Below are 26,984 nucleotides of genomic sequence, written 5' to 3'. Positions count from 1 at the left end.
ATATTGCTTTTTTGGTGCTAATTATTTTTTTATATTGTTGTAGTGCTTGGAGGTATTCTAGTCTAGCTTGTTGGCCAGTTTGATTTCTGTGTTTTCTATTGGACAGTTTTCGTAAGGTTTTCTTTGATGTTAAACATTCTGAGTCAAACCATCTTCCTTTGGTTTTTGTTTAGATTTTTTGGTTCTTAATGTCCTTAGTTTTGATAGTTTTGTCAGCTGATGGTCATCTGTTGCTAAGTTCATGCCTTTTTTGTTAGTCGTGCAGTTCGTTTCGAGGGACGTGTCCAGCATTTGCTGGATCTTATCAGAGTCTAAAGCTGCTGTGTAATCAGTGACGCTCTGGTCTGTCCATTTGTATGGTTTTGGGAGAGGGCAGGTGTCTTTGTTTCGGACTTGTTTGTTTTTTTCAGGTATAGTGCTACTGGGCTGTGATCTGACAAATGAAGTTGTGGTAAGACTGTGAAAGCATTGATGTGTCCAGGGTTCATGTCTGTGATGGCGTAATCTACTGCGCTACTGCCCAGTACAGAGCAGTTCTTTCCCCTCTCTCTCTCTGTGTTCTTTCCTCTTTCCTCTCTCTCTCTCTCTCTCTCTCTCTCCGTTCTTTCCCCTCTCTCTCTCTCTCTCTGTGTTCTTTCCTCTTTCCTCTCTCTCTCTCTCTCTCTCTCTGTTCTTTCCCCTCTCTCGCTCCGCCCCCCCCCCCTCTCTCACACTTACTCATTCCATGGCCATGGGAGAGAAAACAAAAGTGATATGACTCTCACAACTGGAATCAATGACTCAAGTTTAGTTAGGTAAGAAAGTTCAGCACTGTAACCATGGTTACTGCTCACAACAACACAGTTTCCAGAAGCTTCTTCTGATTATTATTATTATTGGTGTTGTTACAATCAGTGATTACCGTTTGGCTGATCATTCATACGCACCTCAGCATATACATCTAACATGGACTGGCCTACAATCTGCCGCAAGCAAGAGGTCCTGCGTTACACCGCTTAGCCAATCAGATCACAGGACTGGAACTACCCGCTTTTTGCAGACAATAACAAAACAATTTAGTCAAATTCATTATTTACTTTATCACTTACATGGAAAAAAGACAAGACACATGGGGTGGAGATGAGGCCACTGGGCTGCTAGCTGCCTAAGGCATACATTAAAGGGTTTGCCACTGCTATCTAGAACCCCTCCAATAATCTTTTAACCCTATCAGCACTAAGCTATTTAGTTTTTATCTGAAGGTGTATTCAGTAACTACTATAAAAGTAATAAAACCAAATGCAACTATGTGAGTTCAGTATTGAAGTGCAGACCGTCAAAAAGACCTTTTAGAGCAGAAGTGCCCAAGTTCTTCTTGGGGAGGCCAAGGAGTGTGTTTGTGCTGGGCTGAGGGCCAGAAAGACAGCCAACCGTGAAGGTTTCCTGACCTATGAAGCAGAATGTTTTGTCTTTAAACTCCCCGAAAAGATATTCTTCACTCCAGTGGTCCCTAAATCTCCTCTTTCGTTCATGTAGCACTGTCTGTTAAGAGCCCCGTCCATGTCATTAGTTCATGCCTGGTAGCCACATATGTGATGTTATAGCTCTGCTGCAGGACGGTCGTTAAAAAAATACGGAGCACGTGACAAAAATGTAACTGCTGCTCCATTTAAGGTGGAACATTAAAATTCAAACAAGAATCTGCCGAGTGTCTGATTCAGCTTCATATCACTGAAGAATTGCGGGGGGGGGTAATAAATAATTGCCCCCTCTTTGAAGGCGTATGATCCCTAAATGTAACTAAAGCCCAGCAGTGAGGCGCTGAACTTTCCCCTCCTCTGCTTTCCCTGCAGACGGGCAGGGTCGCCTACAGAGCGGCGCTAGTAGCTGTTAATGAAGTGATGCTCTTTTATTTGTCTCATTTCAGAGGGAAGATCTCAACCACTGCCCAAGGGGACACTGGAAAACAAGGGGTTGGGGTACAAATAAGGAATAAGACTGGGCCTTAGCACCATTCCTCCTAGACAGGTGTGCAAATGCAATACTGCAATTGATAGAATGGTCAACTTTTACATAACAAATCATGTAAATAATTGTTTTTCAATCAGACAGCCTGGTACAGTAACACTTTGAACAAAGCGCCTTCATCGAGATGAACTGATGACCTCTACTAAGCCCTTACTGTAAGAGTGTGGTGTTGGTAGTACACCACTGCCAAACAGGGCTCTCTGAAGCCATTTCATAGAATAAATACAGTTAGATCTGTGCCCATTAAATGTTTTTAATTGAACCAAACATGCAAGCCATTTAGAAACCTTTATTTTAAGGGTGCAGCATTGTTTCAAATTAAATTAAAAAGAATTAAAATGACTGTTTGCCTGTATTAAAAGGGCACTCTGTATCCTTTTCTTGCATCTATTGTAAACATGGCTACTGGGTCCCACAGTGGTACCACAACAGGCTCCGGAGCAATGGTCTTCAAACCAGTCCTCAGGACCTGCAAGCAGTCCATGTTTTTTGTTAGTAGGTGGAACTGTTGAGAATCTGCAGTCCTTTGGGGACAATTGAGGGTGGGCTATATTTATTTACTTAGGCTATTTAGAAGATAGAAATCCCGTCTTTGTTTACTGGCCACATCATATCAGTGTCTATGCTAGTGGTAGGATTTCTTTAGCTGAAAACACAAAAAAGGACACAAAATTGTCTATCCTGTCAAATTCTGTCAACTCAATGAGGCTGAGGAATGCATTATATTACATGCAGCAAGGCACAGAACTTGACCAGGTGCTTAAAACTTTGGATTTAAAATTAAATCCATACTGGTCACAAAAAGCTCCTTCATTTATTTAACATATAAACCATCAAATTTCACTAATAACACCAGCAACACGTTTTCTGGTTATTGTTCGGTTATAGTTCAGTTTACCTCGAGGTGGCGATCTCCACTTTCGTCCTGGCGATAGCAGCTGCTCTGATGGCTCCTTCCACAGCACGGTCCACCTTCTGCTTGGTCTTGGTGTTTTTGAGGGGTATGAGCTGTTTCTTGATGCCGCGGACCAGCACGTTGTTCTTGTACTTGCCTTCCTCCCGCGTGCCGTCAGGGAACATTGTGCAGCCGTAGCCGTGGCGCTTGTTGTTGGTCCACTCGCCCTCGTACTTCATGCCGTTGGACCGCTCGCTGACCCCGAAGCCATTGCGCTTGTCATTCTTCCATTCTCCCATGTAGGACTCCGTGGTGGTGGCGTCCACATTGTCTTCCATGGGTGTGTACTCGTCCGCCCCTTCTCCCTCTCCGAAGCTGATGGTGGAGTTGGCGTCGCTGGAGCTGATGCGGCTCATGGTGGCATCGCTGCGGGCCGAGCTGCGTTTGCTGGAGATGGACGAGCGCGAGTCGGACTTGCGGAGCTGCTTCAGGCTGCCGAACAGCGAGCCACGTCGGAACAGTCCCTTCTTCCGGGCCGGACCTCCCAGCTCGCTGTCGCTGTGGAAGTTGAGCACGAAGCCGCCACGCGTTCCAGCCGGACTGTCTGCCAGCCGCTCATGAAGGACAGAGCCGTTACTCTGCTCGCTGCGCAGCGACGCCAGAGAGGTGCGGAGTGGAGAGCGGATCACCGTGGCCATTCCGTACGGAACGCTCTGACGGACACCATAGCCATGCCGCATGCCCCCCATCCACTGGCCCTGATACGTACCTGCCAAAAACAACAACCAACAGTTAGCAGAAAGGACAACATTACACATTAATCTAATCAGTAAAAATAAGTCTAACTTTCTGAAATCAATGCGACTGAATTGCTTCCTTCAAATGAATCCATCAAAACGTCTCTCCAGATCTGCAAAAGATAGAACGGCTGAGAATCCATTTCACCTTTTAAACTCTAGTATTCATTTTTTTATTTACTAACTACTGTGAAAGTAATGTGTAAGTTATTGCCCACATATCAACACCATACAGATCCATTCTCTTAAATTTCTGGTCACTGAGACGTAAAAGTCATTCATAGTAACTAAATGGTTCACTGTAGAGGAACTTTCTAACTAAACCAGGGGCCACAATGTCTACAGTGCAAATACCCACTTTATTTACTACTGAAAATGACCAGTGAACCGACCCGTGTCTGAGTTATATGTAATTTTATAGGTAATATTGATGGTAAATTGTAGTAAATTTGATAAAACAAGCTTTATTTATAGACACTTTTCCTCTCAACCTATATAATAGCATGTAGCACTCCATCACTGGATTAGGACTGAGAGAAAAACAAAACATTTTATGCAAACATTTATCTAAAAACGGTCATAAAACGACATCTCACGCATCAGGCAGCATCATTTCATGTAATGAGCTTTAAAAGGTATTGAATGCTTCTGACATCTGGTTCCTAGCACTACCACTGTGAACAATCCTGGCCAGGTACTTTTCTGAGCTTTTTTTCAGCATTTTTCTCAGTTTCCCCAATATAGTCAGGCCCAATTCCACCTACGAGCTCGATGTTCCCCAATCACACGATGCTATCAGCACTAAGAGGCTCAAGGCCAGCACATTTCCTCCGAGTCAGGCGAAGCTCCGCCACATCTTTTTAAACTACCGCTGATGCAACATCACTGGATCTCAACACACTTGGAGGAGAGCACTATGGCTACGTCCATATTACCAGGCTGAACTGGCACAAATCCGATTTTTCGCCCTAATGTCACTCAGATCAGATGTTTTCAGCTGTGTGGACTCTGATCTCTTTTCAAATCTGACCTCAGTCACTTTCCTATGTGGTCCTAGATTGGATACGTATCCGATTCATGGCCTTAATGTGACGCTTGGATCAGAATTCATGTGCTTGTTGTAGTTGTGAGGATTGCGGTTGTGATTTGATGCTGTTAAAGCTTGTTAGGATGTACAGAAAGAGGGGAGTTCACTCTAAGCCAGTGTAGTAACACCACTGATCTCGTCACTCACACTTGGATCGCCGGTCTCTCCTTAAACGGGAAATGTATAATTCCGCGTTTCAGCCATTGCTAAAGACTCATCTTACTCGTGACCCCCCTCCCCTCTCTAATCATCCAAAAATTCAGAAGTTCGCCCTCTCCTGGCGAGTAGTGTCGTTTTCCTTGCAGTAAAAAAAACCACCAGCGCTGCCGCTAAAATGTGTAAGTGTGAGAATTGTGTGTTATATTGAAAATTCATCGAGCACGTCTTACCACTTTATGGAGGAAGTTATATCACCATGATTATTGTTATGGTTTTATCGCCCAGCTGTAACTGAACATTAGTTTTATAGTAGTTACTGTGTAATTAATAACATATATGTTACATATACTAACATAAGTATGAAAGCATGTCACACCATACTTCTATGATTTTATTTCTTTAGTGCTAAGAATACTAAGACTTTAAGTGATGCACAGAAAACATCAGTTTTTCGGCTTTAATTTTGAAATGTATCAAATTGCAGCACATAAGGGGCCCGAAAACTGATCAGCCATAAAACGTCAACACCAGTAAGCATTTTCTTGGAAAGAAACGCCAGTTCAAACCGTTCTTTTTCTGTGCATACTACAGAAAAACACTACTAGCACTAAAAATACAATCAATGCTGAGGGAAATGTCCCCTTTAAGGTCAGGTCTAAATTCTGAATCGATCATAAAAATATTATCAATATGCCCTCCTTCCCTTCTCTTGCCCTCCTTCCCTTCTCTACCCCGCTATTACCCTTTGGCCTCCTTTAAGGCCTGACTATGCTTGTTCTATGTACCTCTGTAAGTCGCTTTGGATAAAAGCGTCTGCTAAATGTAATGTAATGTAATATTGTCAAATGTTAGCTATTTCAAGACTATTTCAGTGAAATCCCATTTATTTTCCCTTTTTCCCTAAATACACTAGTTATTTCCTTTAAAGGATCCACATCATGAAAACCCAATATCAGCTTTTTTGAAATAAAAGTGAAGTAATATTGAATATTGAAGTAATATGTGAACTTTGTTACAGTTTCAAAATGTACCAGTCCTTAAAGACCATATATGCTGCAAAAATAGCCCATTTTGAATGTGATTGTGTGATGTCACAACAACCAACCCATTTCCATATACCCACCTATTCAGCCTGCAGCAGTTTAGCGCCACCCACTCACACTGAAGTTATAAGGAATGTTTCTATCTGAAGTTCAGTTTCACCAGATCTGAGACATGACGGTGGTTTTTCTCGAGACTCAAAGTTGTTCAGCTTGCGGAAGGAAGCCGTTCTGATTCTGAGGTCTGAGGATGTGCTAAAATGTTCCCCGTAGCCCTGCCTAGTGCTAATTAACATATATTTGCATGCTTGTCTGTTTGAAAACGAAAAAGCAAAGTGGGAAACGAACAGTAAATCTCCAGCAGGTGGCGTCGATGTTTATTGGCATTAAAGCGCGCCGTTGCCAAAAACTTAACCGCAAACTGTCACTTTGCTACTGATTTATCCATTTTACATTTTCATTCTGTCAAATATGCAGCCGATTGCTATGATAAACGTAAACATTGCATTTTGCTTTTAGTTTTGACTCATATTACGCATTTCACAAAGAAAAGCCAAAGCGAAGCTTGCATTGTCTTTTCTCTATTAGCTATTTCGTTTTGGATTTGGCCATGAAATACTAGAACAACGGCTAAAATAAAATGACAAACACCTCTTTTAAAATGTATTTTTGCTTATGTGAAAAATTAAAAGGCAAATGTAGGCATTTCATTTGATTTTCAACTTCGGCAGGATATTTGCACAGATGTTTGGAAAAAATAAATGGCCAAAAGAGGTTTGCATTTACATTTTATTGTTTTCATTTTTATTTCTTTTTTTGGCCGCATTTGCCTCCCATATGTTTCAGCCTGGACTGCTTTTTGAATAGGTACAACACAGGGAAGCCAATTTACACATATCAGTCTTAAAGGCACAGTAACAGCCTGTTTAATTCTAAGAGATAAAGAGCTGGAAAAAGGTCAGTTTTGACCATTTTGGCACGCTCAAATGTTATAAGTGGACCAAGAAGATACAAGAAAATAAGCCCTAATGCAAAATATTCCCTATGTGTGATTAAGACATGGCTCGATTCACTTTCACAGTTGAAGCATAAAGTATGATGTGCTAACGTGAATGAATATAGCAGCTTCATATTGCTGTCTTATATGTCGAAGACCGCGCCATCTTATGCATGGCTGGGCCAGTAATACCCCAATTACTACACACCATGTGTAACCCTAGCTGTGGAATGACGAGTGTGTGACAGAGTGGATGGCTGTCCCTCCTGTATCTCAGCCGCCAGTGTGTCAGGCCTGACAGCCTCCCCAGAACACCCAGACCTATTTTAAAACATGGAAGTAACCTGAGACATCGTGAAATTTGTAGCTTATGCCAACCATAACTCTGATTTATTTACCCCATTTATACGAGCCATTATTCATCTCTGTCCTTCACCACCCGTTACTCTCCCCTAATCAATAATATGGAAGCTTTCAGAGACATTGGTAATTAATGTTATTTGAGGACGACAACCACACTTTTGGGAAATATTCTGCTTGAAATTAAGTTTTGATACTATTATTGTTCTATAGCATACAGTAAATTGAGACTGTACAGCTAGTACAGCGGTCACTGTGTTATTCTCACCTCAAACATTTGGTAACTGTGGTAGGATTTTAAGTGGCCCAGATTTAAAAATTTAAATAAACTACAATTTCGTTCAGAGTTTAATGCGCCAAGCGTCTATCATTAGGAAGCCGGCCCAAATTTCCTCCAGTCTTTCCGCTTTTTTTCAGCAACAGCTGAATCTTTCCCACTAACATGCCTATTACACATGAGTATGAAACCTACTGCAGCGCACATCAGCGTCCTTATCCGTTCCTATTTAGTGCCTCTGACTGCAGCACCCAGTTCAACACATGACCCCGTAATTACTGCAACAGCTTCTTGTTTGCTGAATAAAAACAACAAACAAGCAACCAACTAATCAAACCAGCAAAGATCAATACTTTTCTTTAGATCTGTGCTGGTTAAAAGGGACTTTGATTCAAAGGCTTGCAGATGTTACTATTATTAGCATGACCTCTATGACTGACCAGTCCCGTCCAATGCCATATATCAATATAACCACCCAGTCAAGCTCTGCTCTACCTGTTATTATTAAGCTCAAATGTAGTCAACATGCTTGTGTTGCAACTTCAAGACAGCATCAAATGGGCTTTCTTCAAGGGCAGTCATGGGGCTTATGATCAAGGCTTCACATGTATGCTAGACCACCAAACCTTGCATTGTGCTGACCACCCGTCTAGCCAAAAGCAAACTGGAATGTTTCCCAACATGAGCTGAACTCCACCAGTTATACCATCCACATGTGGTGAAGCTGTCACTTCAACAAGGCAACAAATGGAGCTTTTTGTGGATGGCCGACATATGGCCGAGACCACCAAGCTCTACATTGTATTGCCCAAAATCACCGTAAAGGCTTCAAATATGGTCAAGAATAATCATGTGGCAGCCACAACAACCTCAATATTACCTGTGGTTAAATACTCATGCTGTACTTTCAACAGAGCAACACCTGGACCTTCTGGTGGCCCAGTGGTGAAGGTTTATGGCTCAGGCTTTGCAAATGGGCTAAACCATCAAACTCAACACTGCACTGGTCAACGGTCCAGCCAAAATCACTATCTGCTCCAAATCAGGTCAAGAATAATGAAGTTGCAGCTTCAACAGAGCCACAAACTCTCCTCCAGTGGGCTGGTGAAGAAGGCTTATGACTAAGGCTTCACTTACAGGTTAAAACACAGAACATAACGCTGCTTCGGCCAAAGATCCAGCCAAAATCACCCGACCTGCTCCAAAAGCAGTCACAGCTTCATGAGCGCAGCCAACAGATCTTCCATTAGACCATTCGTGAAGGGTTATGGCTGTGGCTTCACATATTCTTGACCACCACACCCCAACACTACACTGGCCAAACACACTGTGATTTCAGGATTTCACTCACTAAACCTCAGGTTGGGCTTGGTGATCCAATCAGTGGTCCCCTCACTGTTTAGGCCCATGTTACCACCAAGCGGGTCAAAGGGAGGTTAAGCCTGGAACTAGAGCCTGAACCTGAATTCATGATGCTTGAAAAAAATAGTACATATGATATAATTTACAGTGTAAATTTTAAATAATCGCTGCTGTCGGAACAAAACCTCATATCTCCAAAAGGGTAACTTTACAAGAGAAGGACAAAACATACTTTACTTTTAATGGCCCATTCCTTGTGAAATGTACATACAATGTAAGAACAAGTGGCTTATTCAAATTATGCCCAAAACTGAAAAATGACAAGAATGGAGATGAATGTTTTTTTTTGTGGGAATTTTTTCCCTTGAATTTCCTCAGTCTGACTTTTCTGCCATGCTACTATAAGGTGCTCCATTTGGCACATATTCAGATTTTTTTTAACCTGAACTTTTTATGACATGATTTTTTAACCTAAACCTGAATTTCCAAGATCTGAATCTCGAGGTAAACATGTTCAAATTTCTAAAATTCCCAGAGAATCATCAAAGGACACATGCCTTATTTCCCAAGCATCATGGATTCAGGTTCATGTTCTAGTGACTGCCCAAAGCCTCCAACTTCCCACGGGTACTCACCCCCATCGGCGTAGGTCTCGACCCCGTACCCGTCCTGCAGCCCGTTACTCCACGTGCCCTCGTATCTGGCCGGCGTGTTGAGGCTCTGGCGGACCCCGTAGCGCCCCTTAAAGCCGTGCGTCCACTCCCCGCGGTACAGCCACCTGCCTTTGGACTCGACGCCCAAGCCGTGGCGCTTGCCCTGCGCCCAGTGGCCCTGGTACGTGTTGCCGCTGGGCCACGTGTACACGCCTGACACCTCGAAGCCGCTCGCCCACGAGCCCGAGTACTCGCCCTGGCCCTTGGGTCCCGTGCAGATGCCGTGGCCGTGGGCCTTGCCGTCCTCCCAGCCGCCGCAGTACGTGCCTCCATCGTCGAAGTCGAAGCGTCCGCCCGTCATTCAGCTCGAGGAAAACAAACACACGCACGCACGCACGCTCGCACACGCTCGCTCACGCACTCGCATGCACCGGGCTCGCGGACGGACGAACGGACGTATGAACGGAACGGTTTTGACGCCGTTCAGACGCGGAGTCGAAGCCGGAGAAGAACGATGGAGACGGAAGCGCGCTGATGGAGCTCCAGATGAGGCTGGTGGTAATGGTGGTGGTGGTGACAGGGGTGGGTGGGGGGCATTTGGGGGTAAGAAGGGCCGGATGGCTGTGGCTCTTCACTCTTCTGCTGTTGCTGATTCTCTCTCTCTCTCCCTCCCTCGCTCGCCTTCCCAGAGAGGGAGAGACGAGAGGCGCACAAAGCCCGGAGAGACACACCGGGCTGCTGACGTCAGAGCGCGGGCATAGCCACGCCCCCCCTCCCCTCTTATCCACCACCCCCCTGTTAAAGGCGCTGGATCATCTGGAGCCGCAAAACCTCTCTGGATGTATTATTTCCCCCCGCTGAACTGAACTGAGCAGCTTAAGCTGAAAACCCTGCACTGAATTGACCTGATTCACATAAAGAAAACGCGCAGCACGCGTCCGAAAGTATGTGGACACCTGCTCATCCTCAGTCTTTCTGAAATGAAGGGCATTCAGAGTGAGCTTGTCCTCTTTTGCTGCAGTAACAGCCTCTGCTCTTCTGGAAGGCTTACACTAGATGTTGGAACATTGCGGTGAGGATTTGATTGAGCGCGGGGTCTATACCCCTCTAGCTGACGCTTAACATCGGGCACAGTGGCCTTAGGCCCATGTGTGGCTGCTCCAGGGCCTCCTGTTCTAGTAGTAATGCTTTCGTACAATTGGGTGGCTTTAAAGAGGCAGAATGGAAATGGGATCATGTGCGCAGAGTTCACCTGCTCTGTAGTTCGGTGGAAGCTGTTTGACTGCGGGACACAGCAGCTGCACCACCCAATACTCACTTCTCACAGCTGGGCCGAGCAGACAGTACTTTGGCTGAGGACTATAAAAACGGACCGAAGTGCAGACAATATTAAAAACAAGGTGTCCTTCTGGATCTGATCCATCATGCCTTGTTCTTTTCAGTGTGTCTTCTTCGTGCTCTTAGAAGTTTCTTCTTTTGAGCCTTGGGGCCTAAAAATGTTAAAGCGTGTTTGAATTACATTGTAAAGTTGTTTTTAAGATTTGCATTTGAATGATTTATAAAAACGCCTCCTCTAATAATGCAAGCACTTTGACGCATGTGGCATGTTAACGCTGCTATTATGAAATGTTTGCAGGGACGCGGGAAGGTGTTCTAACCTGTTAAAATCACTGGAACCACCGGTGGCTCCAAACCGCACTTGGTCATGTTCTTCATAACGTTCATATTCCATAAGCTCCATTCAGAAGCTGGGCATCGTGTGAGGCTGTAGCTCTTCTCTCCAGTCTAATAGACGTTGATGTCATTTTAAACCCTTATAATAAAAGAAGCTGAACTCAGTTTGTTTTTCTACTGAAAGTCGACCCGTTTTTCCCAAAATCTGGGCTCTAGACTATAAACAGACGGCGTCTCTTCAGTGACCTGCTCTGGAAACATCACTTTTAGAAAATAATACAAAGAGCGTTGGAGATTTTTGGCTTTCAGCAGTGAATTGTAAACATGTAGTGATGTGTGATCATAAAAAATATTTACAGTCAATTTGAGGGGAGCTTTTAAAAATAAATAAATACATAAATAATATTAAAATTAAAATTAATTCCATGCAGTTACCGAATAATTTGCCTTACTATTTGGAAAATCAGAGCCCATCCTCCTCTGGTCGACCGGATCGCAAACAGCATTAGTATAAAATATTATAATGCAAAATATCATAATATGTAATAACCAGCCAAATATGACTACACATGCCAAAATCCTGCAATCATTCCCTATAACCTGGGTTTATTTTTGCATACTGGCTGCAAATGCAAGTGAGTCTGTGTGTGCGTGTGTGTGTGTGTGTGTGTGTGTGGTAGTTATTCAGGGGTAATATTTTACACCCCTCCCCCACACACATGTTACCAGAAAACACTATCCAATGCAATTCTATGTTATTAGCTATATAATTTAAACCCAGATTACATAACAACCTGTTTGATACTGAACATAGTGCTACTTCCTTTAAAGTGTAATTCCAGAATTCCTCTTTTTCTATTTCTATTTTCTATTTCTAAGATTTCAACAAAGTCAGTCAAGGTGTGAAACCCTCCTTCTAGAGTGTCACGATTGGCTCCTCCCTCTCCTCCACGTGCTTCTTTGTTTTGGTTTTCACTGTCCTGCTCCCTTGTTTTCTTGATTCTGCCCCGATTCATTCCACCTGTTTTCCGCCTGTCCCTCGTAATCCTTGTTTTGTGTTTAAGCCCTGTGTTTGCTGGTCTTTGTTTGATGTATGTGTTTGATTTGTTTGGTGTGGTGGTTCTTTCGTCATGTCTGGACCCCAATCTCTCCGTGTTGGCTACATGAAACCGGACCGTCTTGGCCCTGGTTTTGGATTTGCTTGGACTTTCCTCAGCATGTCCGTCCGGCTCTTCGCTCGCCTGCATTACATAGACAAACTTACAAGTTCACAGTGGTGGTGATGGGAACCAGACGTCCACCTGTAAAAGCTCCCTCACGGGGAGATACTACATGAAATGAATGAATATGTTGCTTGAGGCACTGAGGCACAGTTTTACGATAGATTTGAGGGAATAAAATGAGTTTGTAAACTACATGCAGGGTGGAGGCATTCAGCCGTGTTCTAAGGCAAAAAAAAAAAAAAAATTATTCTGATTTATTCTGATCTCTACAGTTTTCAGCTTTGTATAAATAACCCAGAGGACACATGTAGGTTTTTGGATAGTAAATGAAATGGCTACATTTGTTTTCCTACCACCACCACTCTGTGCCTCACTTACACATGCTTATAAAAAAACTACCAAACAGTACAAATATGTGTTTATATTATAATCGCTTATATATAGACAATAGCGTAATAATAATAGCAAGACATATAGATAATACTATAATGAGCTGACGTCCAGCCAGCTACTTGTTATTATGAAGTGGTGGACTGTAACTGAGTATCTGAGTAAATGTAATTAGTTTCTGTACTTTAGTATTTTTGGTGTATCTGTACTGAATTTCTCCGTTCTGGGCGACTTTTTCCTTTCACTCCACTCCACTAGTCTAATATCCGACTTTTTCCTCCTACATTTTGAGAAATCTGTCGTTCCTTTTGGTTTCTGTGTGTATAAAAACATAACATGTCAAAACGAAAGAAGCGCAAAGCCAGAGCACCAATCAGGGCCCAGCGGTCACTTTGTTTAGAGCTGGTTTTGACCTGTTGGTCTTACCGACCCAGTGCAGCACACGGTTCAACGTCAGCGCAGCAGCATAAAACTTTGGGAGAGTCTGTTCAACATAAATGATGAACTAACCTAACTTTGTGTAAATAGAGCACAATATAGAAATATGTCCACATATGCAGTCGTGACTGACACGGCTTTTTTCTGAATTTATACAAACACCATTATAGTATTATAGTAAATTAGTTCTTTAGTTATTTCGCACAGTTACTGAATAATTTGCCTTACGATTTGATCACATAAATTCAGATGGATAAACCAACATATACCCCGGAGATTAAGAGGTTAAATATGTGTCTCTGTTTTTTTCCTGATGCTGAAAAATGAATGAAGTTGTACGTCGTGGCTGTTCTGACTGTAAATGGTCTCTGGTTCAGTGCTGCATTGCTCATGCCTAAGTTGACTCACGCTCAGATCCATCACCCGCCATCATCATCAATTGGATCCAGATGTTTCTTAAGCGCTCATTCACTTGATCCCCAGGAACTTGCAGTTGTCTTTGCAGAGCATTTGCTCAAACGAGGGATGAGAGTTGCTGAAAGACAGACGAACATGCTCCGTTCAGAAGGTGACAAAGAACCTCATCGTCTCCTCAGAAAGGAAAGTGAGATCCATGAGGCGCTGGGTGATCCGCAGCGCTAAAACAGCGAGGCACAGGCTGGTCAACACTGACCTGACCGCCCCAGGACCACTTTGTGTTTGCTCGTCCATGAATTTGAGATATTTGACTGAGGGGTGAATTGATTTCACTACAGTATAAAAAAAAGGGTCCCACTATATATTAAGCATCTCTAATAACTGTGTAGTTATACGCGAACCACATGTGCAACAACAATGTAACTACTAATGATTTAGTCACTTCTAGATGGATTACAACAGTGCAGCTTATGGAATTACACTGTATCTTAACAGGTGTAACGGCTTAGTATCTCTCTATCGCTCTTGTAATTACACTATAATATGAATGTAATTACATTTGTAATCAGACTGGAACAGCAGCTTTTTTCCAGCAGTAAAAGGAAGTATGTAATAACTTACATTAAGACGTTACACCGTATCTACCAGCTTTCCTATTATTTAGACAGCATTTATGTTGCTAGTGCTGAGACACTGCAGCCAGATTCAGCTTTAAACCAGTCTGTAACGTGGAAGAGCAGCAGACATCCCCTCATATTAAAACATAACTGTTATGACATTAATTAAATGTGTTGCATTTCCCCAAAGCATTGTCTACTTTACCACTCAGTTATTACACAGTAACTACATACTAACTACAGGAACTGTAGGAACTGTCCGCTTATTATAGAGTGTAACTAACACCGCATTACAGGAAAGTTCCTCTGTAGAAGTTACTAATCCATCCAATGTGGACTAAATCATCAGTAGTTGTTGCATATGTTGTTCATGTGTAACTACATGCTTATTAGAGACGCTTAATATAAAGTGGGACCAAAAAAAAAAATCTGTAAAAATGTTCTGAACAGCGTTTGGATATTAAGCAGTGTATGATATGAGGTGATATTGCCCATTGTCTGTTCTGATGAGCTGTAATGTTGCTAGAAAACCATAAATGTGGAAAAAACTAAAGCAGGGATTGATCCTGCGCTCCGATCTTCTAATGCTGGACTCCTCACAGCTCCCTCAACTAGACTTTCTACTATGGCTGGCAGATCTTCCAGCGCTGCTGCTCCCAAACTCTGGAATTCTCTACCTTCCACTCTTCGGAATTTCTCTACTCTGTCTTCCTTCAAATCCCTGCTAAAAACTTTCCTTTTCTTCTCAATGAAGTGTGAATTTTTACTTTTTTTCCCCCTCTATGATGATGATGATGTAAAGCATCCTTGGCTTTGTGAAAGGCGCTGTATAAATTGACCTATTATTATAGTTGAATTTATATATAATAATTGAATTATTATTATTATTATAGATTTTTTTAGGTGGGGTGGAAATCAAGAGGTTTTTAAGAATGGATCACATCTTGACGGACGAACCAAAAATGATATCATTCCTTGAAGTGTTTATAACACACTCTTAATGATTAGGTGTGTGGATCTCAGATTATATGATGTTTAAATATGAGGATAATAATTAATGATTCCTGTAGCAGTAAACAATTTTATTGACCTGCACAATCAAACAGATTAAAGCCGATTTCTGTAACTCACTGTGAAGATCTATGTTTGAGAGTTTTCATTTGAGGTTTGTTGTAGTCTAGACTGGTTTGTTGTAGTCTAGACCGGTTTGTTGTAGTCTAGACCGGTTTGTTGTAGTCTAGGCTGGTTTGTTGTAGTCTAGTCTAGACCGGTTTGTTGTAGTCTAGACCGGTTTGTTGTAGTCTAGACTGGTTTGTTGTAGTCTAGTCTAGACCGTTTTGTTGTAGTCTAGACTGGTTTGTTGCAGTCTAGACCGGTTTGTTGTAGTCTAGACTGGTTTGTTGCAGTCTAGACTGGTTTGTTGTAGTCTAGTCTAGACCGGTTTGTTGTAGTCTAGACTGGTTTCTTGTAGTCTAGTCTAGACCGGTTTGTTGCTTCTGTTTAGGCCTGTACTAAGTTAACATCAAACGGCACTGCCAGCCACCTGAAAACATGAACAACGCTGACACCTAGTGTTTATGGTGCACATTGGAAAGAAAACAAAGCTCAATATCTAAATACAGTGCAGACAAATCTACACGCAAAGAAAAGACAAGCTTAACAAATTCAATAACATCCTTTTTCTGCTTGGTTCTTGCAGAACAGAGTAGTGTGACCATCTATCTATCTATCTATCTATCTATCTATCTATCTATCTATCTATCTATCTATCTATCTATCTATCTATCTATCTATCTGTCTATCTGTCTGTCTGTCTGTCTGTCTGTCTGTCTATCTTTCTGTCTGTCTCTCTGTCTGTCTGTCTGTCCATCTCTCTGTCTGTCTGTCTGTCTGTCTATCTGTCTTTTTTCTATCTACCTACCTATTTAGATAAGATATCTGGATGCCCTATATGTCCTAAAGTATCCAATTAACGAAATAATTAATGAATTCAGCACCAACTGCTGACAGAGGCATTCACAGCTTGTATAGTCTCCACAGAAAAACATTACCAATAGGATGGGATGAGATGTAGCAGCGGCACATGAGCTGCCCATGTCCAGTGCCCTAGGTCAACCAAAGGGGTTTTAAGCTCCGAGCACTGGGCTGTGGAGCACTGGAGCTGCCTTCTCTATACTGACAGGCCACTATCCACAACCTCTAGGATGAATTACAGTGATGTTTCTGATCCAAAAGTATGACCTCACTCACGCTCTTGTGGCTGAATTCGGTCAAATCCTCACAGCAATGTTCCGACATCCGGCGTAAAGTATTTTACGAAAGAGTAGAGGCTGTTACTCCAGCGAAAGGGGACAACTTCCCTGTTAATACGCTTGATTTCAGATGAAACATTAGTGTCCACAAATGTCCCATAACTCACCACTAGATGTCAGCACAGGCTTTTATTTCAGTCCTTGTCCTTGTGTGGCACTGGCACTTTGCACCGACCAGGCATAACATTCTGACCACCTGCTTGTTTCTACGCTCATTGTCCATTTGACCCCCATGGAGAATCAGCGCTGCAGTAACACTGACGTGAGGGTCCATGGGGGTCCTGACCACTGAAGAACAGGGTAACAAAGTATCAGAGAAATAGATGGACTACAGTCTGTAACTGTAGAACTACAGAGTGCAGCTATAGAGTAAGTGGAGCTGATAAAGTGGACGGTGAGTGTGCAAACAAGGAGGTGGTCAGAACGTTATGCCTGACCGGTGTACGTGCTGACAGTCTGCACCTCTGACTGTAAATCATTACAGCAACTCTGATGTTTGGCTTTCTAATCATATGCCAAACAGCAGGCGCGTCACATTTACCTGTATATCCCTAACAGCAGCTACAGAACGTCCCTACTTTCTCTTGTAGAGTAAACTATTAAACTATTATTACACCAAATGAACTGGTTTAGGTTTCTTTAGATGATGGTTTGGGTGAGTGGTGCAATGATGTCAGGGTGTGTTTTCTCTCCGAGCAGCTGTGTTTAAATGACTGACCAGAAGAAGAGCCACTCCCAAACACAGCTCCGTGATTTTAGGCATCTCAGGAAGGAGCGTTGTGCCAAGCACAGAGATTTAAACACAAAATGAACCCACAGCAGATATAAACACCATGAGCCTTCTTTGTAGTCATATGACGGAAAGACTGAAGTTTCTATATTGAGGCCTCTTCATAAGGACAGCAAAAGCTGGGCAGCTCCACTTCCATTTACCTTTTTCTTTCATTCATTCATTATATGCTTCTTATCCAGAGGGACCTTCAAAATGTGCAAACGGTGAATCCGAAGTGATACTGAGGACACGAAGAAACTATAGCAGTTAAAAAATACAACTGCACATTAGCACATCTACAGAGGGCAACTCCCGGGTTCTTTTAGGCCTTCAGAGGTCTAATCATTTCTGGCAGAGGTGGACGAAGTTCACAAACCATGTACTTGAGTTAAAGTCGAGACCCCCAAGGTAAAATATCACTCCAGTAAAAGTAGAAGTTCCTCCCTTTAGACCTCCACTTGAGTAAAAGTACTAAAGTATTTACCTTCAAATGTACTTAAGTATAAAGTAAAAGTACTAAAAGAGTAATTCTGGCTCTGATGTCCTGTTATCATTTTTATAACCAGACTGGCTTCATGAACTCATTTCAGGTGAAAGTCCTCCAGCGTCTCTCTTGGTAAACCAGTCTTTTAATAGAACGTCATTAATTAGTGACGCTGACGTCTATTAAAATGATCAGAAGCACAAAACACTGAAGGTAAACAGTTTCCATCAGGGAGAACCGAGTGGCTCTGAAATCACTTTTTACACACAAGCAAAGTTTCAGTTTCAGATTTATTTACAACTTAGTTCCAAGTTTAAGTTGAATAAAAACTGGCTTTAAACTCAGGATCACAGATGAGCTCCTTTACTATGTTGATCTGTAGGCCTCTGTTCATAAACATAAACCAGCCCAAACTAATTTACTATAAAATGAAATGGTGTTTGTAGAAATTCAGAAAAAAGCCGCGTCAGTCACGACTGCATATGTGGACATATTTCTATATTGTGCTCTATTTACACAAAGTTAGGTTAGTTCATCATTTATGTTGAACAGACTCTCCCAAAATTTGTAGTTCTACAGTTACAGACTGTAGTCCATCTTTTTCTCTGATACTCTGTTACCCTGTTCTTCAGTGGTCAGGACCCCATGGACACTCACACAGCAGGTACTGTAAGGGGAGTGGATCATTCTCAGCACTGCAGTAGCACTGACGTGGTGGTGGTGTGTTAGTGTGCGTAGTGCTTGTGTGAGTTTTTTTCTACCAACACACCTGGCTCATGTAATCAGATGCCCCTCAAGGCCTTGATTACCTGGATCAGGTTTGTTGGATGAGAGCTGGAAATGAGCTCTGCAAGGTGGTAGATCTCCATATAAAAACTAAGACACATACAGGTTCACTGGCCATTTTCGATAGTGAATGGAATGGCAATATCTGAGTTATATCCTGTTTCCTATCACCACCACCGTAAAAAAAAGTTGGTAAGTTTCTCAACTATAATGATCTCACACCAAACCACTGATTAAAGCTGAAGAATTGAATTTTAACATTTTGAGAAATGGGTGGGATTCTTCTTGATGGTTTTCGCAGCCATTAAATATACTGTAGATGTATGATCAATGATCAATCACAGTGAAATCTCTGTCTAATATCCAGTCTGTCTGCATGTAGGACTGTCTATAGTTTAGACAAAGTTGAGTTGGCTGGCAAAGAGCTAACTCAATATGCCAGTGATATAAACTAGATTCAAACTTACTCAATTAGCTTTTCACTCCTAATGAAATGGATCAGGCAAGACATGTTAAACTTTGCCCCCCCCCCCAGCAGTGGTCCGCTGTCAGCCCACTGATGGCAAAGCTACCAGTGGTTTAGTAAAGAATATTAGACAGAATTCCACTTAGTAGCACTCCTTTTCCACAAACAGTCCGATTTACTGATTTTTCCTTTCCTTTCTTCATCCTTTTAATCTAGCACGGAATCAGCAACAACATAAAATAAAATTGATAAAAAACTATAAAATCATGATTCTTTTTCTCTCTCATTTGTTTGTAAAGTTTATTTTCCAAAATAAAAGTCTGTTTGTATTAAAAATCTGCCTGGGGAGATTATAAACTAGTTAAAACTTGTATGCATGACAGTAGTCTGGGTGGACCAGCAGTGGCAAACAGTCAGTGGGGTGCTGAACTTATCCAGCCACCGGACCGATATACTGTATGCTCGCTATCAGGGCTTATACCCCACAGATTAATACTGTGCTAACTGCCTAAGTCATAGCACATTTGTCCTAAACTGTGTGGTGTTGTTAAGTAATGTCGATTAGGCTTGTTAGGTTGTTTCTGACACTGTACGACAAACTCTTGTCTATAAAAATGGACAAAAATAGCTAAAGAAGCAGCCAGGCTGAAGTCTGAATATTACTATAATGATCACAGTAGTGTATCTGAGAGGCGGGGCTGGGAACCACTGCCCGGGGAGAATATGCCAGTGAGCTTGGTGTCAAAGCCAAACCTAAATTGGTCTGCAATCAGCTCCAGTTTGAAATGATAGATGAGGGTGTGTCCAGTGCGTCAACACTTGGCTGGTGGTTGGTGAGCATCTGTCCTTGGCACATTCACGGAGTGACATCATGGGGTTCCCAGCAAATCTAAGTGTTACTGGAAGGTTAGACTGAGCTCAGCTCGGGTCCTGTTGAACAGGGTATCTTCTGGATTTGCCTCTGGGGGACTGAGGTGAGCACAGTGTCAAATCTCAGGGAAATTTGGTTAAATTGATGGTTTTGCCAGGAAATCTACACAGTGTCCCCCTCACCCCAAATGCTGTAAGTCAACCAAGACTAGTTTGGTGTCTTAAGTTTGCCTCTTTGCCTTTTCACTGGCGCAAAATGACAAAGAAAAGCTATGGACAAAGTTCAGGCTTCAAGATGATGGTTAGCCATGTGAGGCTCTTTTGTCATTTTCTTTAAATAACAGTTTGTAAAACAGTGGCAGACATTTAGCAGTGCTGGACAGTAACTGAGTATCTGAGTAAATGTAATTAGTTTGTGTACTTTAGTATTTTTGGTGTATCTGTACTGAAGTTTCTCCATCCTGGACTTATTCCTTTCACTCCACTACATTTCAGAGTCTAATATCTGACTTTTTCCTCCTACATTTTGAGAAATCTGTCGTTCCTTTTGGTTTCTGTGTGTATAAAAACGTAACATGTCAAAACGAAAGAAGTGCAAAGCCAGAGCACCAATCAGGGCCCAGCGGTCACTTTGTTTAGAGCTGGTTTTGACCTGTTGGTCATACCGACCCAGTGCAGCACACGGTTCAACGTCAGTGCGCTCAACTCTTCTGTTAAAAAGACAGTTGTTGCTGTTATTGTTGTTAATGCTGTCGTTGTTGGTTTAAGGTGTGTTATTGTGACTGTGTTGATTTTGTGTTTATTATGTTGGGCTATGGGGTAGTAAGTGTGGATTTGTGAGTCTACCGTGCACGGTAGACTCCCCTATAAGTGTGTTTCCTTGAACATAACACCACCCCTGCCACACACACACACACACACACACACACACAATGTTTTGGAGAAAGTCATCAGCTTTTACATAAAGTACACTAATACTATATTAATAATCTTCACTGTCAACAGTGGCAGTGGTGACCGTGTTGGATTTTGCTTATATAATTGCTCCGCTTACTTTATATTTACATTATATGATGTCATATTTCTCCACTGTAAATAAAGCCACTCGGCTATGGTTTCAACACACTTATATTAGTTGTTTCATGGCTCGTTTTCTTCGTTTGTCCTAGTGTGGTGTTCCGCAGTGAATGAAGAGGGACATTTCAGACACTGTTCTTTATCAGCTCTCGTATATCAGATGGAGCAGACACAGAGGGATTACGTCATTGCCGCTTTTAGAATCAGTGATTTCAGCTGGTACAGCGTGAGCTCTTGCCATTATGTCATATTGCTGCTCAGGCCAGCTGTTTGTGAAGTCAGAACCGACTAATTCAAATCTTCTTTTTGTGTCTCTGAGACGTTCTGTACTACACAGTTAATACCGATACAGACAGTCCTACTTGTGAAAAGTACGTTCATCCAATATGCACTGTATATTACACTGTGTTGTATTTTATGTTTACCCACACAGATTGAAATGAACTTGAGGCTAATTCTGTTGCATCTCACCTTATTTTAAAGGAAAGTACATCAGGAGATCACAAGTTCAATCCCTGGTGAAGTCCTCAGGCATCTGTGGAGGGAGTCAAGGAGTGGACAACTAGCTTCGCTCGATCTGGGTGGATTAGATGGCCACAACCAGATAGAGATATATACACCCAGCAAACACACACACACACACACACACACTATATATATATATATATATATATATATATATATATATATATATATATATATATATATATATATATATATATGTATGTGTGTGTGTGTGTGTGTGTGTGTGTGTGTGTGTATGTATGCATGTATATATTCAGTATCTCAGTTTCGGAAGGGAGGGGATCGTGCTCTGCTTCAGAACGTCACAGTACGAGTTGGAATTCATGTTTCCCTCAATGAACTGCAGCTCCCCAGTGCCGGCAGCACTCATGCAGCTCCAGACCATGAAGCTACCACCACCATGCTTGACTGTAGGCAGTGGTGACCGTGTTGGATTTTGCTTATATAATTGCTCCGCTTACTTTATATTTACATTACATGATGTCATATTTCTCCACTGTAAATAAAGCCACTCGGCTATGCTTTCAACACACTTATATTAGTTGTTTCATGGCTCGTTTTCTTCATTTGTCCTAGTGTGGTGTTCCGCAGTGAATGAAGAGGGACATTTCAGACACTGTTCTTTATCAGCTCTCGTATATCAGATGGAGCAGACACAGAGGGATTACGTCTGAGTGAACTGTACCCAAAACACCAAATTTAACAGCCCTGCTCCCCATTCACACCTGGAACCTTGTAACTCTTAATAAGTCACACGACACCAAGGAGGGGCAACGACACAATTTGGACACGTTCACTGTGAGGGGACTCACTTGTGTTGCCAGCTATTTAGACATTAATGTCTGTGTGTTGTTCTTTTCAGAGGACAGTAAATCTGCACTGCTATACAAGCTGCACACTGACCACTTTGAGTTACATCCAAGTTTCATTTCTATATTCCAGCATGGTACCGTGATAAGATGCCACCTGTGCAGCTGTGAAATTTCCTCGCTACTAAATATTCCACAGTCAATTGTCAGTGGTATTATAATAAAGTGGAAGTGATTGGGAACGACAGCAACTCAGCCACGAAGTGGTCGGCCACGTAAAATGACACAGTGCAGTGGTCACCAACTTTCTGCAGAGTCAGTCGCTACAGACCTCCAAACTTCATGTGGCCTTCAGGTCAGCTCAAGAACAGGGCTTAGAGATAATGTTTCCATGGCTGACCAGCTGCATGCAAGCCTTACATCGCCAAGTACAATGCAAAGCATTGAATGCAGTGGTGTGAAGTGCTGCCACTGGACTCTAGAGCAGTAAAGCTTGGTGGAGGGGGGATTATGGTGTGGGGTTGTTTTACAGGAGTTGGGCTTAGCCATTGAAGTTCCAGTGAAATGAAGCTTCAGCACCAAGAGATTTTGAACAATTTCATGCTCCCAACTTTGTGGGAACAGTTTGGGGACGGCCCCTTCCTGCTCCAACATGACTGCGCACCAGTGTACAAAGCAGGTCCATAAAGACACGGATGAGCCAGTTTGGTGTGGAAGAATTTGACTGGCCTGCACAGAGTCCTGACCTCAACCCCATAGAACACCATTGGGATGAATTAGAGCGGAGACTGCGAGCCAGGCCTTCTCGCCCAACATCAGTGTCTGACCTCACAAATGGGCTTCTGGAAGAACGGTCAAAAATTCCCATAAACACTCTCCTGACCCTTGTGGAAAGCCTTCCCAGAAGAGTTGAAGCTGTTATAGCTGCAAAGGGTGGGCCGACATCATATTAAACTCTATAGATTAAGAATGGGACGTCACTCAAGTTCATATGTTTGTGAAGGCAGACGAGTGAATACTTTTGGCAATATAGTTCTGCATTATTTGCTCTGACAACAGCAAGATATACGTTTATACGTGCACACTGATCAGACATAACATTATGATCACCTCCTTGTTTCTATGCTTGTCCATTATATAAGCTCCACTTACTATAGTCTATCTGCTTTTCTAACACTGATGTTGTGGTGGTGTTTTAGTATGTGTTGTGCTGGTGCGAGTGGATCAGACACAGCAGTGCTGCTGGACTTTTTAATCACTGTGTCCACTCACTGTCCACTCTATTAGACACTCCTACCTCGTCGGTCCACCTTGTAGATGTAAAGTCAGAGACGACAGCTCATCTGCTGCTGCACAGTTTGTGTTGGTCATCCTCTAGTCCTTCATCAGTGGTCACAGGATTCTCAGTCCAGCAGTGACACTGAGGTGTTTAAAAACTCCAGCAGCACTGCTGTGTCTGATCATATACCATATACTTTTATTGAACAAAATGTCTCTGTTGGCAAATGTATTTGAGCATCTGCTTTCAGTAACTGGCAGAAATCAAGTCAACCAAACAGTTCCTGTAACTGTTGATCAGCCCTCCACATTGATTTGGAGGAATCTTGGCCCATTCCACTTCACAGAACTTCCACTGTGCAATGTTGGTAAGCTTTCTTGCATGAATGCCACGTCTTGGTTTTGCACCAACATTTCTATTGGATATCTGGGCTTTGACTCAGCCGTTCCAAAATTCATCTTTTCTTCTGCTTCTGGTTGTCTTTCTGCAGGATCCATCTTATGTTACTCTTCAGTTGACAGATGGATGCCAGAACTACTCCTGTAAAATATCTTTATACAGAATTCATAGCTTCATCAAAAGATGGCAAGCTGTCCTGGTCTAACAAAGCAAAATAGCTCCAAACCAGGATAACATGATTTCTAGCTCATCCAAGTGGTCTTCAGGAAACTTTAAACAAGCAGCAATGCTCTTCATGGACAGTGGCGGCTTTCTCTATGCTGTCATTATGTACATACTATTCTTGTTCAGTGTTTGTCTGAAGGTGGGCTCATTAACACTGACATTAGCCAGTGTAAGAGAGGCCTGCAGATCCTTAGATGTTACCTGGACTTCTTTGTGCTTCCTAGAGTATTACTATACCGTAGTCTTGGAGGCATTTATGTTGGACGGGTAAGGTAACAGTTGAATTCCCTCCATTTGTATACGGATCAGTGAAGGCCAAACTCCTCAGAAATAGTATACTTCCAGCATTTTAAGCATTGGCAAATGCTTTTCTGAGGTCCTCACAAATCTCTTTTGGCTGAGATATAGTATGCGCTAAAATTGTGTGTATTATAGACCAGACTTTGATGGTGAAGACTCTAAAGAGGGCTGGATTAGCTACATTCACACCTAATTGTCATCCAATCAGTCAAACCTCTTGACTCTAATTATCACCTATTCCAAATTGATAAATCTAGAGGTTCACACACTTTTGTGTTTAATGTTGAATCTCTTTGACCAATAAATAAATGAAAGACAATAGTTGCTTATGTTATTTGTTTTATTTGGTTCTTTTTATCTATTTTTATAACTTGAAGATCTGATCACATTTTAGACGAACTGCATAAAATGCTAAGGGTTCACAAACTTTCAAGCAGCACTGTATATATACACTCACCGAGCACTTTACTAGGACCTCTACACTAACACTGCGCAGGGCCTCTCTTTGCTCGCAAAACAGCCTCAGTTCTTCTTGTCATGGATTCCACAAGATGTTGGAAAGATTCCTCTGAGATTCTGGATTCCATGTTGACATGCCTCATGCAGTTCATGCTGATTTTTCAGGTTCCCTTTCATGCTGTAAATCTCCTGTTCTACCACATCCCTAAGATTTTACTGGATTCGGATTCAGTGACTGGAAAGACCACTGAAGTACACTGAACCCGTGGCTATGCTCAAGCTTGAGATGACTTTCCTTTGTGATATGGTTCATCAAAAAACGTGTGGCACTCAAGTGATAATTGATTGGCCTGGCCAAACAAATAAAATACAAACTTTAACAAGAATAGGCTTTAGTAACCTATAGAGCTTTTTCTTGTGAAAACAAATATGTTTGGTACATCAGTACATTCGGATTACCATTCCGATTGCAAAAATGGCCAGACATGACAGGTTAAAAAAAAAAAAAAAAAAGTGATAATTGATTGGTATTAATGGGCCTTAAATGGGCCTTAATTAAACTCAGGCTCAGCTTTCTGTCCTGGCTGACAGAAGTGGAACCGTATGTGGTCTTCTGCCGTTGTAGCCCATCCGCCATAAGGTACAACTTTCAGCTTTCTGAGATGCTTTTTCGCTCACCACAATAACACACAGTGGTTATCTGAGTGACCGTAGCCTCTCTGTAAGCTCAAACCAATGTGGCTATTCTCTGTTGACCTAGTATTATGGTGTTGACCAGTAAGATATTTCCATCTGCAGAGCTGCTGCTCACTGGATGCTTTTTCCATATTTCGTATTCTGAGTATGCATGAGTATGCACTCACTGGCCACTTTATTAGGTACACCTTGCTAGTAAAAGGCTGGACCCCCCTTCGCCTTCAGAACTGCTTTAATTCTTCATGTCAGACTTTCAACAAGGTGTTGGAAACGTTCCTCAGAGATTCTGGTTGGTTATTTGAGTTCCTGTTGCCTTTCTATCATCTGGAACCAGTCTGCCCATTCTCCTCTGACCTCTCACATCAACAAGGCATTTTCATCCACACAACTGACCGCTCACTGGATATTTCCTCTTTTTCGGACCGTTCTCTGTAAACCCTAGAGATGGTTGAGCATGTGTGTGTGTGTGTATATATGTTTGTGTGTGTGTTTGTGTGTGTATATATATATATATATATATATATATATATATATATATATATATATATATGTTTGTGTGTGTGTGTGTGTGTGTGTGTGTGTATCGCTGTTGTCGGAACAAAACCTTGTATCTCCATTTTCATCGTTTTTCGTTTTTTGTCATAATTTGAAAATTCCTATTGTCCCTTACATTGTGTGTAGATTTCATGAAGAATGGACCAAAAGAAATATCCCAAAATTACTTGGAGAAATGTCTGTTTCCATTGACATACATTAGTACTAAAGTAGGTTTTTTCCTTCTCCTGTAAACTTACCATTTTGGACATACAAGGTTTTTGTTTCAACAGCAGTGATATATGGACATATATATATATATATATATATATATATATATATATATATATATATATATATATATATATATATATATATATACTTACACTCACCCACACATGCAGTTTTCTGACCGTATATGTACTAAATGTGCAATACATACATATGGATTTCATATGCAGGATAGAAATACTCTATGATACTGGAATATAGGTTAGAACTGGGCTTTAAAAGTCATTTTGCCATAGGCCAAAGTGCCGGCCTCTGCATTAATAGTTAGCGTGTTTGTGATACCTGTCTGTGCTGCCTAATTTTGAAG

At 42.0% G+C, this 26,984-nt stretch overlaps 1 protein-coding gene across 5 annotated transcripts in view; it reads right to left on the bottom strand.

Annotated features, from left to right (window-relative positions):
* jph1b (junctophilin 1b) overlaps positions 1–10,345 on the bottom strand; it is a 51,942-nt gene extending 41,597 nt beyond the window's left edge. For 3 of the 5 annotated variants that reach the window (XM_017711738.2, XM_017711736.2, XM_017711737.2), the window contains exons 1-2: positions 9,617–10,342; positions 2,906–3,671 (exon numbers count right to left, since the gene is read on the bottom strand). In XM_017711738.2, the coding sequence (XP_017567227.1) occupies positions 2,906–3,671; positions 9,617–9,995 (1,145 nt within the window). In that variant the 5' untranslated portion in view covers positions 9,996–10,342. Of the gene's footprint in view, positions 1–2,307; positions 2,477–2,905; positions 3,672–9,616 lie in introns of those variants that run through there. The other 2 variants (XM_037531056.1, XM_037531055.1) reach the window with 2 other exon arrangements.
* Positions 10,346–26,984: the final 16,639 nt, after the last annotated feature.

This window comes from Pygocentrus nattereri, chromosome 19 (assembly GCF_015220715.1).
Source record: "Pygocentrus nattereri isolate fPygNat1 chromosome 19, fPygNat1.pri, whole genome shotgun sequence".
Lineage (NCBI taxonomy): Eukaryota > Metazoa > Chordata > Actinopteri > Characiformes > Serrasalmidae > Pygocentrus > Pygocentrus nattereri.
The sequence above is the reverse complement of the archived record's forward strand: the minus strand, read 5'-3'. Positions and strand labels throughout refer to the sequence as shown.